Source organism: Pygoscelis adeliae, unplaced genomic scaffold, assembly GCF_000699105.1.
Source record: "Pygoscelis adeliae isolate BGI_AS28 unplaced genomic scaffold, ASM69910v1 Scaffold113, whole genome shotgun sequence".
NCBI lineage: Eukaryota > Metazoa > Chordata > Aves > Sphenisciformes > Spheniscidae > Pygoscelis > Pygoscelis adeliae.
In genome coordinates, this window is record NW_008825108.1 from 13,954,013 (window position 1) to 13,970,867 (window position 16,855).

Sequence of the window (16,855 nt, forward strand, 5' to 3'; positions counted from 1 at the left end):
CCTGGTTTCGGCTGGGATAGAGTTAATTTTCTTCCTAGGAGCTGGTATAGTGCTGCGTGTTTGAATTTAGTATGAGAATAATGTTGCTAACACACCGACATTTTAGTTGTTGCTACGTAGTGCTTACACTAGTCAAGGACTTTTCAGCTTCTCATGCCCTGCCAGCGAGAAGCTGGGAGGGGGCACAGCCAGGGCAGTTGACCCAAACTGGCCAAAGGGATATTCCATACCATATGATGTCATACTCAGTATATAAACTGGGGGGAGTTGGCCGGGGGATGGCGACCACTGCTCAGGAACTGTCTGGGCATCGGTTGGCGACTGGTGAGCAATTGCATTGTGCATCACTTATTTTGTATATTCTTTTATCATTATTATTACTTCCCTTCCCTTTCCCTCCCTTTCTGTCCCATTAAAAACTCTTTATCTCAAACCATGAATTTTACATTTTTTTTTTCCCTGATTCTCTCCCCATCCCACTGAGGTGTGGGGGGGAGTGAGTGAACGGCAGTGTGGTGTTTAGCTGCCTGCTGGGTTAAACCACAACAGCAGGAGACATTGGAGTGCTTTATGGACTCGTAATGGCTGTAGAAGCAGCACGATGCGAATGTAGTTGTGCCCTGTATAAATTAAATCAGCCAGACCCCAAGATGCTTCAGCATTAAGCCAGTTTGGTTGCCTGCATGCTTGATGTACAACTCAGGTGACTGAGAGTTTACTGTACTTCTGCTGCATATGTTGATTATTAGTATTGTACATAGATATTTTTTGTTTATTTCTGTTTTCAAAATGGACCTGCTTTGTTGTAATGAGACCAAGTTATTCACCATATCAAATTGGTCAAAATTCTTTTTACATAGATTATTGGTGAATACTAGGTGAGGAAAATTAAGGAAGCACGTACTGCTGTGAGATGTCCAAAATTGCTTATGAGCAGGAAGGTATTGTGTTGAGCTATGGGAGAGGGAAGTGACTGGGGGCAAAAGATCCAGATATCATTTGGTCTAGTGTACTGCATGTATTCTTGAATGAGTATTTTTATCACTAGGCATGTAAATTGCTATGCTATAAAGCTTTTTTTTTCTTTTTAAAGAATGTCAACAATGAAAATTAGTCCATCTTTCTCAGTATTAAATATTTGCTCCCTCTGAGAGCATCAGCGTTGAATGAGTTTCTGCACACAAAACCTAAATAGACAATTCTCTGCAGCCTCTGTAAATATACCCTCTAAACCAGCAGCTAGATCAAATCCTATAAGATAAAATGTAGTCACATCCTGCCACAAGAAGAATAGAGTTAAAATGATGACATCCTTGTCGTTTAGCATTAATGGAAGTTGCAGGGAAGACAAAAAATGTATCTTTGAATGTTTGTATTACTGTCTTGTTGGCTTTGTAAAAAAACTAAAAAAGTTAATTTTCCTTATTTTTTAAAGGAGCTTATAAAGTGTGTGAGTATTTTATACAGGGCCTTGAAAGCAACATTGGAATTAGATAATTAATACAACCATCATCGATGAGGTTGGAATAGAAATGTAGGTAGAAGTATGGCTGATGTTAACTTAGAATAAAGATGACACTGGCTGAAAAGGAAAATTAAGTGATAGAGAAGGAGAGGCATAATATTCGGAGCCGTGATGTTTAGTGATCCCTTGGAAGCTCAGTAAATCAGTTTGTTGGTATGGCTGCAGTGCTTAGGGTCTAAACCATAAAGTGCACCTCTGTTGGAAAGAATTGATAGCTCTTATCTTTTGTAACAGTATATGCCTCTCTTGATTAGTGTTCCACTTAAAATGACTGAAGTGAAATTATTAGATAAAAATGCAAAGTTTTGAGGGGCTGACTAAGCAATATGCATTGCTTAATGTTAACATTTCTGCCTGCCGTTCTGGATTGTTCAGTTGTAAAGTCACTCCCAGTGGTAGAGGCAAAACCGCTTGTAATCATAATGCAGAAGTTTATAGAGCTTCTTTCTAAACACCAGTTAACTCAGGTGCTCTTGAATATGCTCAGAAAGCAAATTACCATAAATATATTGATGAAATAAAAGGTAGTCTTAACATTGTCTGTATCTACTTAATCTGTAGCAGCCTATTACAAGGAGTATTTAACTAACTGGTTTTGAAAACCAGTAATTTAAAATGTCGTATTTTGGCAAATCATCAAAATCAATTTCCTGTTACAGGAATAGTTTTTCTTACATTTATCTTCTCTGCGAGAAAGCCTTCTCTGTATGAATACCTTCATGCTTGAATGACATGATTCAGCTACCGCTAAATCATGAACGGTTCTATCAGGTTAAAGCTTCATGAGTGGTAAAGTTGTCTCCTGAAGCTGCATGGCTTGCAAAGTGCTTGGATGCAGTTCAGTAGCCCCTTTTGAGTACCTGGGGAAAAAAAAAATTTTTGAATGCTTGAAAGACACTCTCAATATTAAGAGATGTGATTTATTTCCCCCCCCCCTCAATTTTTTAATATAAAAACATTGAATACCTCATTTAAGAAATCGGGAAATGACAAAGCAGATAATAAATTTTGGAACATAGATGTAATTGATAGACAGCTGTAGAAATAATTGACAACAAAAAGACAGATGTTTAATTGGGAGGAATAAAGTAACTGAGTGGAATTCCTTGTCACAGCAAAACCACATAGAACCTCTTGATTAATTTTTAGTGCATCTTCCCAAACATGATTTCTCTCTGTTTTTTTTTGTCTTAACTGACTTCTGTTCCTTGTGGCAAAGATCTTTTTTGTCAGTCTCATTTGTTTTCTGGTACTAGAAAAAGAAGTTCTAAACCTAGGACTTAGTTCTAAACTTAATTTCCCAGCTGTACTCTAATAGAAATCATCTAGTTTGCCCTCAGGAATTGAAATTATTGCAAATTGAGAACTCCAAAAATAGTTGGCTAAGAATTTTTTTTCCCTCTCTACCCCTCTTTTTAACAAGTTTCCATGATCATGGCGTTGTCCACAGCCCTGGGCAATAATTAATTCTGTGTCGAGAAGTTCACTACTGTCTTACTTCATAAGTAACATGTCAGATTATTCTCTCAGGTCACCATGTAGTAATGACGGGATTGTCACTTGGCCATCACTAGGAATATTAACTCCCTGTATCCCTATCTCCTGGAGCAGTCTTCAGTTCAAGACAGATGATCAGTTTTGTTTATATATCACAAGTGTTTTCCACCTGAAATGATAAGCTTGTGCATCAATTACACCTTGGTTCTTCTTGCTTTGTTATGAACTGCTATGACAAATGGTCCAAACAGTTCTGAGGCAAGTTTTCTTATAAATGTCCTATGTACTCGGTTAATGTAAACAATTGTAGTCCATTGAGTCATTTCAGTGATTTTGGACTCTACTGTGTGTTTTTCAAGGTTCTAGTTGCAATGTTCTCCTGAAAAGCATGTAGTCATGTATTTGCCAGTTGATGCAAGCTGGGTAGTTTTCAGTAAGTGATCCGTTGTTGATCTTCATCTCTCCATGAGTTAGCGTGGGCTTAGTTCATGAGTGGGTATGTGGTAGTCTAGTTTTTACCCCAAAGTTCTGTTGTGTTGACATTTTTAATAGTCTTTATTTTTACTTTAATTTGTTAAGAACTTGCTGTGAAGACTCACGAAGTCTTAGCTGTTTTATATTAACTGCCTTTCCCACACTGTATGGATTCTTGTAATTTGGCTTTCACTCTGAAACACAAGCTATTGCAATCATTACTGAAAATACAACTTGCTAATGGGAGCTGCCTTGACTTTCTGCTTTTGTTATTTTACTCGTCACTTCACCTAAGCAAGAAGTGCGGTAGCGTGAGCCTGTGGGTTGGGATAAATAAATATGCGTAAGAGCTGATAGCTTCTGTTGCTTTAATAACCGCTTTGTATTTTCAGAGTATCACAGTGCATATAATTTATGCTGCTTCTATTTAAAAAAGCCCAACAACACAACCCAACTAACAAAACCCAAGAGCTTGGCAGAGTAAACATTCTTTTGGAGAAGAAATTTGCATCTTCAAAGTCTTAATAGAATCACAGAACCTTCCTTTTTTTATGTCATGACTTGAAATTTCTTAATTCCAAAATCTCAAAATAAAGAAATACCCTTGCATTGGAAAGAGTAAAGTGTTCATTTCACATTAGAATCCTTGTATTCCAATACAAAATAAAATAAAAATTAAGCTATTTCAAAATAATATTTCAGAACATATAAAAACAATAAACTGTTGAAATTCTTTTGCCTGCTGTTCCTCTTCTCACCCTGGTTTTTAGTTTGGATCAAAGCTTGGAAATGAAACCTGCGCTGTGTATGCTGATGGAATGTGGTTGGAAGTTTCTGTTGCCAGCTTTTAAAGTACATGTGTTCTGACAGCTATATCCTGCTATTATTAGTGCAGTATATTTTTTCCAGTGAACAACTTGAGAAAAACGATACACAACTTAACAGGATTTGTCATTGCTTTCAGTGAATTTGTTTGAGCTGAAAACGCTTGTTTTGCTCTATAAGGCCAACAGTGGCTTTAGCTCCGATACCTGAAAGGTCAACTTTTTCCTTTTTATGATATGGATTGTATACTTCAGTACTGCAGTACACTCAAAACCGACCCCTTCATCATTTGAGGGGGCTGGGATTGGGTGGTAAGGTATTCCCTCTGGAAGCTTCATCTTTTGGAGTTCGCTCCATCTAAGTGTCTCTCTCGATATGACAACGAGGAGAAGAGGGGACATTGCAAAGTCTTGTCTCTAAAACCTTAAAAAAACCCCCCACAACTCATTTGTTGATGATGCAAGTAAGTGAAACAAGAGGCTGTAATGGGTTTAAATTTGATATGCTATTTTAATGAAGTATTAGCAGCAAGATAAATTTTAGCAGTATTTCTTTTTATAGTGATTGTTAATGTTAATAACTGAAGTGTAGAGAGTTTGAGACTTGTTGTAAAGTCTAAGTATTATGCGTGTCTATATATATGTGCACACAGGAAACCTCGACCTGTCTCTCAGCTGGTTGCACAACAGGTTCCTCAGCAATTCGTGCCCCCTACACAATCAAAGAAAGAGAAAAAAGATAAAGTAGAAAAGGAAAAAAGTGAAAAGGAAACAACAAGCAAAAAGAACAGTCATAAGAAAACCAGGTAAAAATTTTAGAAACTTTTGCGGTATTGGTAAAACATAATTTAAAAAAGAAAATAAGAAAATGTTCTGCGATTTTTCTACTTTGTAAGTGCTGTTTTGTAAGGGCTGTGGCACACTCTGTCGACAATAAGGCTAAATATTTGTGTGTGAAGCTTCAGTGGTTTAGGATGCCTGTTAAATGTGAAGAAAACCTGCAGTTTGTAATTTTGACCAGAAGATGGAGACCAGCTGAATATAGAGAGAAAGACTTGGGTATTTTTGTTAAGGGTTACAGATTTATTTCTCGCACCATACAAAACTGTAGATAGGCAAACAGCTGATACTAATCTCTGGAAGAGACGGGATGGGTGTGACTATTTTTCATGCAAAATAATAGGGGGGAGAGAGAATCAGTACCAGCCTGCAGAAGAGTGGGAAAGTAACATGGTCATTGCTATCCTTGCAGAACTGGAATAAACTTTGAAGGGCTGAACTAGGGTATACATTAATGTGACAGGGTAAGGCGTGTATATTACCTAGTGATAAAAATCTCTATGCTACATCTGGGATGCTGAAGGAAACCTTGGACTCTTAGAACCGGGAACATGAAATATTACAGTACAGACAAGCAGTTGTAAAAGCCTTGATCTTGCTGTAAGACCAGGTGGAAGGAAGGTGCAAACTGCAAAACAAAAGTAGCAAGTTTAATCCCTAAATCATCACAGTCTAAGCGTAAAGTTATTGTGGCAAGAAAGCTGTGCCAAAGAGCTCAGAAGTGTACAAGACATGTAGTCTAATCAGACATGGGAGGAACTATTGATTTTTTTTTTTCTTTTTTTTTTTGGAAGCACTCCAAAGTAGTCCAGCCAAGGAAGATCCTCTGGGATTAGTTATGCAGAGAAGCAGCAGATGCTTCTCTTGTGCCTGAAATAGGATCATCAAGATCAGAACCAGGGAGAGATTGAGAGTCAAGAGAGAACAGTTGTTAAGAAAGTCATGGTTAGGATTAAGGACACTGAGATGTTCCTTCTTTTTCTTTTTTCTTTTTTTTTTTTTATATACTCAAATTTACTAGCTTACTTCATGCAGCTGGAGTACTTCAGTTATGAAGTATTTGAAGTTAACATAGTGAGTTTTAGTTAAGCTAATTAAATATTATGAATTGAAATATTGATGGCTGAATTGCAGTAGTACATTAAAAATGCAAAAGTGAGGTAGAGAAAAAGGGAGAACATTTAAAAAATAAATAAAAATGTTAGACTGAAATACCAGTACTGAGATTCACATTAAGAATCGCTATTTGAAATAACTAGGCTACTTTTTTTTTTTTTTAATGCTTCAAACAGTTCAATTTTTCACAGAATTGAGTCACTGGGTAGGATAGCAAGTTAAGAATGCCTGATTAGTTTAAGCAGATTTCTTCAGTATCCTTTGGGAAAAGGATATCCTTTTCTCTTTGCCTGAAAACTTGTATATTATTGCTGGAAATGATCATAAAAATCTGCATGCATACTCGAGATGATTAATAAGCTCCAGGCACGGCACTTACGCAGGTTGATAATGCTGAATTTTTCGCTCCATTCCCATGTTACAGAGCAGCAGATTTTCAGTTTTCTCTTAAATTCTTCAGTCACGCTACTTCAGCCTCAGGGGAACAAGATGTCAAAGCCTATCTCTATTCTAGTGGAGGAAAGGCATGAGGTGTTTCAGCTGAAGTGACTGGGAACCAATTCTACTTCAGACAAAGCTGGATGATAGGGTAAAGGTTAGGGCTTTGCTGTTAGCATACCTGCTAACATGTGGTATCATTAATTTATTTTATTGCAGCTTGAGCTAGTGAAAGCTGTGGAGTCAGTTAAATGCATAAAGCTATGCTGTTCATAACCAATTGTATAAATTCAGCTGTCTGGTGGCAGTTTGTCGTGGTAGTCAAAGGAAAATAGTAAATTGAAAGTACTTTTTGCTTGTCACTAGCAAGTATATGATGGCAGAAGCAGTATTCTTCTCTGGTCTTTACGCTGTGAAAATCAAGCAATTAAAAGATTAGATGAAGAGACTTACCTTACCAACACTGTGTGTAATACTCAGCTCTGTACATAATTTAAATCACAGCATATGCCAGGAATACCAGAGTTACACTGTGAACGCAAAGTCCAGTTCAAATAGTATACTAGCAGTCCTAGTGAGGTTTTGAAATGAAGAAATACCCGCTGCAAGTTAACACTATCTGTGCTGTTGAATTCAAAAGACAGACACCAACATCTTCATTATTGAACATCATTCTCTACTTAGAATTGTTCAGGGCTGCTGCAGAGATGGATGCTTCTCTGGATCAAATTTATAATTTTCTATAGCCACAATAAAGAAAGACTTAATTTTTAAAAGTAAAAACCTTCATAACTGCAACACATCCATATTGCTGCACAGTTACATTATTCATAAGGTCAACCTTTAAATAATCTTAAGAGAAGATAATGTATTATGTTCAGCTATTTTAATGTAAAACATAGTAGGAAACACTCTACTGTAAATACTTGCGGTACATTGTTTTCCTGTGTATTGCATGTTGCACATAGCAGTCTTACGTACACATGTATGTTCTCCAGAGCTCCTAAAAAGTAGGAGGAAGACAAGATAATAAGATGGGGTGTGTGCTTTTAATATGATTACTTGCTTTATTTAGGCCAAGATTGAAAAATGTGGATCGAAGTAGCGCTCAGCATTTGGAAGTCACCGTCGGAGATCTGACAGTCATAATTACAGACTTTAAGGAGAAAACGAAGTCACCACCTGCTTCCAGTGCTGCTTCTGCAGATCAACACAGTCAGAGTGGTTCTAGCTCTGACAACACAGAGAGGGGAATGTCCAGGTCATCTTCACCCAGAGGAGAAGCGTCATCGCTGAATGGGGAATCTCATTAAAGTTTATTTCCTCCAGTTTCTTTAGTCTCTTCTCTTCAAAACATGCAAATACATAACTTCTGTCACTTGTTACCACATTTTCATGACAGATTATCCATGCACAATTGGTATGTTGACTGGAACATAATTTATGTAGTTTTAAAAAAAGAAAAATGTGCAGTGGTAGAAACAATAATTTAAATGCAATCTACAAATGCTTACAAAGCATTTTCAGACCAACTTTTAAATTTTCATGTGTAAAGGTGCCATGAAAATGTGGTTTGAATGTTCATTATGCAGTGTTATTGGTAAGTCCATTTTCACTTTTAGTTTAGTGAATTCTAACACAACTCTTGGAGTCTCTACTATTGGCATGTACTGAATTTAAATTTTTATAACATAGTTCAAGCTGCCTAAATATGTATAATTTGAGAATTGTGAAACATAGTTATATGTATGCAAGTCAGAGATCAACTTAATCAACTATTGCTGCAACAGAATTTTCATAATAATTATCTTCTTAAAAACACCTGCTGGTACTTGGTGTGGTTAAATAGGAAAAATGTTATTAAATAAAACATTTGTATGAATTTTTGCCAATGTTTGACACATTTTACTAGATTACTGTTACTGAATTATGTTGATGGTTTTACCAATATTTTTTCACACTTAAAACACTTATTGTAATGTTTACAAGCAAAATAGAAAACACATTCTAAGCATTGATTGGTTAACCTTACAATTCAGGTCAAGTACTACATTGTCACTGTACGCTGGTATTCTATGTTGTGTAACAAATATGGAACCTCAGATGACTATGCATTTGGCAAAAACTAACATTTGAAAGTATTGAAAATTTGGAAAAGCTTTAAAAATAACAGAAGTGTGGTTCTCATTTCTGCTTAGTGCTGTTTCCTCGCCCCAAATTTATCAAGTGTCATATAGTCACTTATCATTTCATTACAGGAATATCAGATGTTGCGCAAGAATAAGGAATTAACAATACTATTAATTTTTTGTTCCTGAATCAATTTATTTAATTTTGATTTGGCCTATTAGAATATATTATGTCATAAATCATATGAAAAAACTCAGTACCCTACTTTATGGCATAAACTGTCAACATTTACACACTTAGCAATATACTGATACAGAGCAGAACTATTTACAATCCCATCTGGTATTATGTAAAATTACCAATAAAATATTTTTGTGAATACAGATTTTGCATTTTTGTTTACAACCAATAAGTGTTTTGATACACACATACAATCCATGTATAGATTCTAAATTATAGATTCAGGTTCAGTACAAAAGTCCATTTAGCTCCTTTTAGTGAAGTAGTCCACTTACACTCCTGTGATTCTTTTCTTTTTTGTTCAAAATAAATATATTTTTAAGCCCGTGTAAAAGTTGGATGGACCTTCTTGGTAGTGAATCCAGCCCCAAATTATTACCAACATATGATACGTCGTCTTAACAGCTAAAACAATGGATTTTTGTAGCCCCTGACAATTGTGATGTTTGGTGGTTTCTTGTAGTAATGTATTTTTCTGTTTTTAACGCAGTACTTCTACAGGCACAATGGTACTGTTCTATTTTGTAAGATGCTAGTTGTGAAATACAGTTAGTTGCATAAAATGAAAGTCTGATGTGATATCTGAGAACATACATACCTCATTCCTTGGTGTTGCTGTTTAAACTTTTTAGACATCAAATGTTAATTATAGGCTATTTCAGATGGATAACTACTGACCTGTTTATTATGTATTCTGCTTTATCTTACTAAATAGGATGTCTGTTCATTGCCGTTACCTGGCCAAATCTTAGTATCTGTAAAACAATGCATTTTAAGGTTCTTAAATGTTTTTGGGGCTGGGCTGGTGTTCAGAATAACATACACTAGTTTTTAAAAGAAAAAGACATGCTTCTCAACTTTATTTTTTTATATTTTATTTTTAGGTGGGACTATTTGCAGAATATACTGATGTAATGGATTACAAGAGAGCTGAAACTGTTTAAGTAAGCAGTTTAATGATAGCAAATCTCATCGCAAGATGTTTTATGAAATGTGTTTCTAATTTAAAATGTAATGAATGCTAACACATTTCAGAATTCCTTGCAAACAAATAATAATCTATTACCAGTAGTTCACCAAATGGGAAACGTATTTTCATTTAACTTTATGTGAATAAACCACCCAGCGCTGCCAACAAGAGGTCTCTTTGTATCTTCGGAAATAAGTAGTCATTTGGTTTGGAAGGAAGGGAGGATGGAGTGGATTTTACTATGATTCAACTGTGTCTAGAGAATAATCTCAAAAATGTGGTACAAGTATGGTTATAGTCAAAAAGAATGCAGAAAGGTCTCACTGTTCTTTATGGAATAAGACATAGAAAAGCAATTTCTAACCACAGATACAACACAAGTCAGCTAGGATCTAAAAACTGAGCTGTGGTGGATTTAACTGAACTATTACGTTGCCAGTGTTTACATTGCAATGATGCCTGTTTGGGCATTAAACAAAGTTAAGATAAGTTTTGCCTGTTTGTGATTAAAGGGATGTGACAATACTGACAGCAGAGTAGACAAATTCTAAGTAGAATATGGCATTTGACTCTGTTCATAATGTTATAATTTAAATGAATTTCACTTTCATCATTTCTAAATAATTTTGACTTGTAGTAATCCTAAGTCCCTTTTCTAACTGTAAATATATTTAAAAGCATCTTTACTCCATTTATAAAAAGTGAAAATTTAATGTTGTAATGTGTTTTGATTAGCTATTTTTCTCTGTGACTGCTCGCTGCATAAGAACTGTTATTTGTTAAATTCTGTATATGCACCAGTCTTCAACAGCCATACATCCTGGGTTGTTCATGAAATGGTGACCCAACAAAGACAAGTGTGATAGTGTTCCATGTAAATGAGTTCCTTTATGTGCTGATTGGTTGTCTGGTTTCAGAAAGGAAAAGGGGGGAGAAATGGGGAAAAATGAAGTATAATTAGTTCACTGATAAAGTGTACAATAATTCAGTCTCTTATCTTCCTAAATTTGCCACTAATTATACGTGGTATACAGTTGTAGACTATGACCCTTTTTTCCCCTGAAATTAAGTATGTATATTGGAGAGAAACAAAAGTTGTTCTACTTAGTAGCAGGTTAAATTATGCCATATAAAATCTTGATCCTAACAGAAGTGATAGTAAAAAAAAAAAACTACATTAACAAACTTAAAAATTCTTGATAGTAAAAGTCTTTGAAATTAAGACTATGACTGAAGTTTTAACCTATTACATGTTTCTCTAGATATTTGATGTTTCGTGGCATAGATTGTAAAATCTCAAAAATTTTGTCGATTTTATAATTTGTGCACTTTACTTTTTCCTAATATTATGGATAGCACATTTTTAGGTAGCCATGTAAGATAGAATATGTTTTATAATTTGTTTCCACCAGTTCACTATAGTGTTCAGGCAGGTCTTCTAAACTTGACACAAGTGTATGGCTCTGCATCTTAGATTCTTTAATTTTTTTTTCTCTCCTGTCTCAAAAGCCTGACAGTTTCCCACATTGTGCTAATTGATTATACTTTTGTTATACAGGATGGATTTGGCATGGAACTGTCTATTGTGTACTTCTTATGTATATCCAGGGTTCTTTAACTGTATCTGCTTGTTTTTTTCTGTCACATGCCTTTATTTGACTCTGCTCCCTGCTAGGGAGTCTGAGTATGCTTCCTTTCAAATATCAGAAACTATATGGAAATAGAAATGCAATTTAATTTAATTTCTCCAAAGGCAGCAGCAAATGCTACGATACGTGTAGTAAATTTGGCCTGTGCTTACTCAGGAATAAGATAGGTAAGATAAAAAGTTAATGCCGGTTTTGACTATGATAATTTGCAAATGCATACTTCTATCAACGTTAAGATTTGGGTGTGCTGGAAATACTGTTTGAGCTTGCAAAGGCTTTTCTTACCTGAAATTATGCCCTGACTTAAGTCAAAGCAGTCTCAGTTCGAAAGGGTGTAACTTCACAAACTAGGAAAAGCTGTACAGTAAAATCAGTCAAACTGAGGAAGCTCCGTTGGTTTTCTTTTGTACTGTCAAAGTTTTAACAAGAGAAACTTTCTCCTCTTGTTAAAGGAGAAACTTTCTCCTTTAACTTGCTCCTCTCTCTCTTAGAGAATTAAGAGACTAAGACAACAGATGGTGAGCTTCATTTGACATCTAAAGAACCCATGTTTTAATAAGAATTAACAGGATTTAACTACTCAATTAAAATCGGAAAAGTACTTCACAAGTTAATTACAGATTAATGCTTTCGAAAATTATTGCAACTTCCTGTCTAGATGGATACGAATGGAGTAAACGGTGCAACAGCAATGGATAGCTGCACACTTGCTAGTAAATGGTATTATCCAACAGCAAGTGATGTTTAAGTGACTTTCCTAAGACATTACACAAGAAGATTGTGATGTGTCTATGAACAAGGCCCAGGAGTCCAGGTGTGTCCCCCCCAGCTCCCACCTAAACTATACCGTTGGATTCAAACAGTGAAAGAAAATGCAGCGAACAAATAAATTAGTTTCAGATCCTAGACTCTTAGTAATGCAGGAACTATTTACAGCTTCTGTTTAACTGTATTGGTGAAAATTAAAATGAACCACCACTGTGTAATACTTAATCCCTCAGGAGATGTTTTCAATCCTAAATCTTGCCCCTTTCATTCTGGGAAACAGATAAAAGTCATCTGAAAGAACTTGCTCTGTCCACTGACACAGGGGATTTTAAGAGGAGACAGTTTAATGCGCACAGGAAGTTTTAGCTGTACTTTTAAGGAATGAAACATGGAAGATGAAGGGCAAAAGCATATTCCATCGCTCAAATGAGTATTACTAAGAATGATCGCAAGAGATTGCTGTACCATTTGGGGTTTGGAAAAGACAAAATGGTAACACTATCTAATCACTCCTTGTCCCATATGTTTAAAAAGCAAATTACCACCAGAAAAAATATTGTTCCAGTAACAATAATTTAAAGAATAGTTCCAAAATGTTAATTATTTTGTGGATAGTATGGCATATCTTGACAGAGGTAGGAATATCTGAGCAAGAAGCCCTTCAGGACTACATTTTCAGGGTGTAGGCACCTGGAAAAGTGTAATCTTTAATTACACTGTTCTCTGTGTATAAATATTGATCTTAGTCAAAGTGCTTGCAAAGTGAACAAGCTTAAACTTTTTTTAAGAAATGTGGCTTTAGACCAATGGAGCTCTAACTTACAATGGAGTTATTGAAAAGACAACTGAGGAAAAGAGAGTATTAATATATTTTTTGATAACCTGCTAACCACATGCTCATAATTTTCCTCTTCTGTATGAAGAAGCAAAAGTATACAGAAGAAGGAAATATATGTAACCAGGGCTAATGAAATTTGGCTCTTTACCCCCTTCCCAAGCTCGCTAGATTCTACGAACGACAAATTCTTTTGGTTCAAAGGCAGTTGCAGGTACTTTGTCACTAGAAAAGGATGGAGTTGTTCAGTCACTTAGCGTCTGTTAGTTAAGACAAGTGAGCGGTCAGGCCGATTCTACTTTCTGAACACCCACTTTGGGAATGGAGAGATCTAATTTGCTATTTATATGCATCTAATATATAACTACCATCCATGAATAATCTGTTTCTGAAGCTGATCCTTCTTTGCACAGAATAAATCAAAATGCTTCAATGCCAAGCCCAGTTCCTGGCAGCACAGATCTCTGAGCAAGAAAATACACCATCTGACTGATCATCTCTGTAACAGCCTTCAGCTATGAATTAATCTCAGCAAGGGAAACCTCTTAAGATTACGTGTATTTGTTGAGTATCACTACTCCCACCTCTGAAGGAAATCACATTCTGATTCCTTCTTCTCCCTTTTTTTTTCCCAAGTACATCTATAGTATAAGTGGAGGCAGTGAGTTTGAAATAATTTATTATGCCTGCTTTTGTAAGTGGGGAATTTGACTGCTATTCCCAGTTCTTCAACTATATCTTGGTTTCTCTAAGACCAACAATGGTATGTGGAACTTAGAGGTCATCTATCAGTTTGGTCACCGTTGTCCTTGTTTCTATATAACTGACTTACTGAACAGATTCTTGCTGAGCAAACTTACTTAGACCAATCCTGTACCATTCAAGCATTCTGGCTGAGGTAGCTGGCATTCTGGGATGCCAATTACTGGTCTTCATATCTGCATTTCTGCAAATGGTCTGATTCTATTGCTGGGAGGCTTCCAAACATGGAAAAATAAGCAAAACGCTTTCCAACTGATGGAGGCGTAATGTTGCCAAGTGACTTGCAGTACCTGGAGGATTTTTGAAAGGTGCAAGAAAATGCTCTCGGTGCCAGCTGGAGAAAGAGATCCGAGGAGCACGCACAGACACTGAGCGCTTTCTCAGCTTTCCTACAGAAATTCTGAGTAGCTTCTGTTTCTAAAATTTCAAACACCTTCAAAAACCCTCAGTCCAACAAAAAGACAGAGGATAACGGGGGAAAAGAACAAAGAAAATGTATTTTCAGAATAATACCTAGAAAAGCCACTATAGAATGGCTTCTGTGTGTGTTTAGTATTCCTTTCTCTGTGTACTGTATTGGAAGTAGGCAGCATCCCACACTTCTTATAGTTGTGTGTTGCTTTATAATTCTTGATCCCTGTTGGTGCAGTGACTTTTGGCCTACAGATAGGTGTAGGTTTTTGTGAATTTCATAGTAAATACCATGAACGTTTCTCTCTTGGGTACAGGTCATTTACTGAAAGGGCAGTAGTTTTGATTAAAGAGCTAGTCAGGAACAAAATAGATTCCTCTTGCACATTTAGACGCTACCCAATTTTAAAGGGCCTGATTACTGGACTACTAGAAAAAGGATAACCTTATGTTGAAAGGGTAATAAGAACCCAGACTAGAACGGATGTGGCTTCTGAAGAGAGTTTTGTGGCCAGTAGTTCGTATGGCTGTTTTCAGTGGTTATTCCACACCTTAGCCCGTTAATCTTGAAGCGTTGGTAGAGCATCCTCACAGACAAATCAAAACTACCAACAGCACTGTCAGATGCTCTTAAAATTTACTAAGTGCCTTATACAGAGCATCACTGAGGCAATGGTTCGATTGAAAGGAAGTTTGATAAAAGATTTACTCCTCCGGATGGAGTCACAGGTTATCAGTTGTAACCAAGGCGATGTTCCTGGTTATAACACACTAGAATCTTATATTTTATTGCTGATTCAAGTACCTAATAAGAAACAGTCCAGAAATTTCTGAGGCTTTCAGTTTGTAAAACATACATTCTTTGGAGGAGATTTTTTTCTTCTCATCAGCTGTGATGGCCTACTGGAATATCACAGAAGTGAATAAAACTTCTGAGTATTTCTGGATGCTTTCACACTTCTCAGTTTCTTAATCAAGGACAGCATTACCTTTCTTGGGAAGGGGTACGTAAGTTGGTTTTATTCATAAGGTTTATGTTTATCCAACAGTAGTTTTTAAGGATTTTATTGTCAGAAAAAGGGCTTGTTATTTTGAAAATAAAACTCTTACCTGCCAGGTGTCTTCCCCAAAATGAGTAAGTGCCTTTTCTGTTCTGACTCTTAGAAGTATTTACTTTTGTCAGATTGAATCTGAATGTCCTGGATAAACCAACTATGAAGTACTGAGTGTTACCAATGGCTTTGAAATCCTATCACTGAAAGAACAAGAGACAAAATGTAAGCCACTTGAATTATTTTGAGACCTGATGTTATCAGAAGTTTTATAACTGCTGTGAGTAGTATACTTCTAAGAACAATGTAACTTTTCAGGAACTTGATACTGATAGGAAATAAATATTTATTAAAAGAAGTATATTAAATAAATATTTATTTACCAATTTAAGTAAGAGAAAATGTTACACCGTGGGGGCAACAGTCTTGCTGTTAGCAGTCCTGACTAATTAATGGAAAGTAAAAATGAAGCCCTGAACTCTGGCTGTAAAAGAATGCATGGTATTTGTTGAGAGATTGGGACTGTGAATCTTAGGTCCACATTCTAATAAAATTATTCCTACCTAAGTTTTTACCAATTCTCAAGCAGAAAAGAAAGCATGAGCAGATATCAGTAAGAGGCCCTCTGGTTTTATTGGTGCTGCTTCCTATCTCTAGAGGATTTTTGTTTGTTTGTTTGTTTTATTTTTAAACTTTGCTCAGGACTGGTACAGCTGAAAGTATATTTTCCCTTCATTCTTAAGCCTAAACTTTGAATGGAGTTTCTCTGAGATGCTTTTGTAGTGAAATCGTATTCCCTACAAACATTGAAGACAAAAATAAACATCTCCGTGAACAAAAGATTGTGTGTGGTTGTAATTTTTTAATATATACAATTTTGTTATAAAAATTCTAAAGGTACTCTAAGAAAAACATAGCCAGTATATTGGCCTACTCTTAAAAAGGTCTCTTTGTAGCAGTCAGAACGTACAGTTTGCATCATGAGATGCTACAAATTTTCTGTCTGATAAACTATGTTCAATTCCAGTTAAGCACTCCTTTAAATAAAGATGACAATACATTGCATTTAGCCAAGTGTATAGTAACCCATTTGGACACTGCCTTAAACTGACCTCTTCCTGACCTCAATTCAAAGACATTATTAAACAATTTAAAATTCTGGAAGCTTGGCAGAAAAGCTGACGGGAAGGGGCTGGGAAGAAAGAAACAGTAGGAATCACAGTGCAACGATATTTTTTCCAGAATAAATGCCACACAATTAATGATGATGGAATTGTTTTAAAATTAACAACTCTCAGTTATTTCACGTTGTTTGATAAGCATA

The 16,855-nt window shown here is 35.9% G+C and overlaps 1 protein-coding gene across 1 annotated transcript in view; it reads left to right on the plus strand.

Annotated features, from left to right (window-relative positions):
• Nucleotides 1-16,369, plus strand: part of YAF2 (YY1 associated factor 2) — a 21,864-nt gene extending 5,495 nt beyond the window's left edge. Inside the window, exons 2-3 of the mRNA XM_009327615.1 lie at nt 4,974-5,126; nt 7,790-16,369. Coding sequence (XP_009325890.1) covers nt 4,974-5,126; nt 7,790-8,027 — 391 coding nt within the window. The 3' untranslated portion in view covers nt 8,028-16,369. The remainder of the gene's footprint in view (nt 1-4,973; nt 5,127-7,789) is intronic.
• The last annotated feature ends 486 nt before the right edge of the window (nt 16,370-16,855 follow it).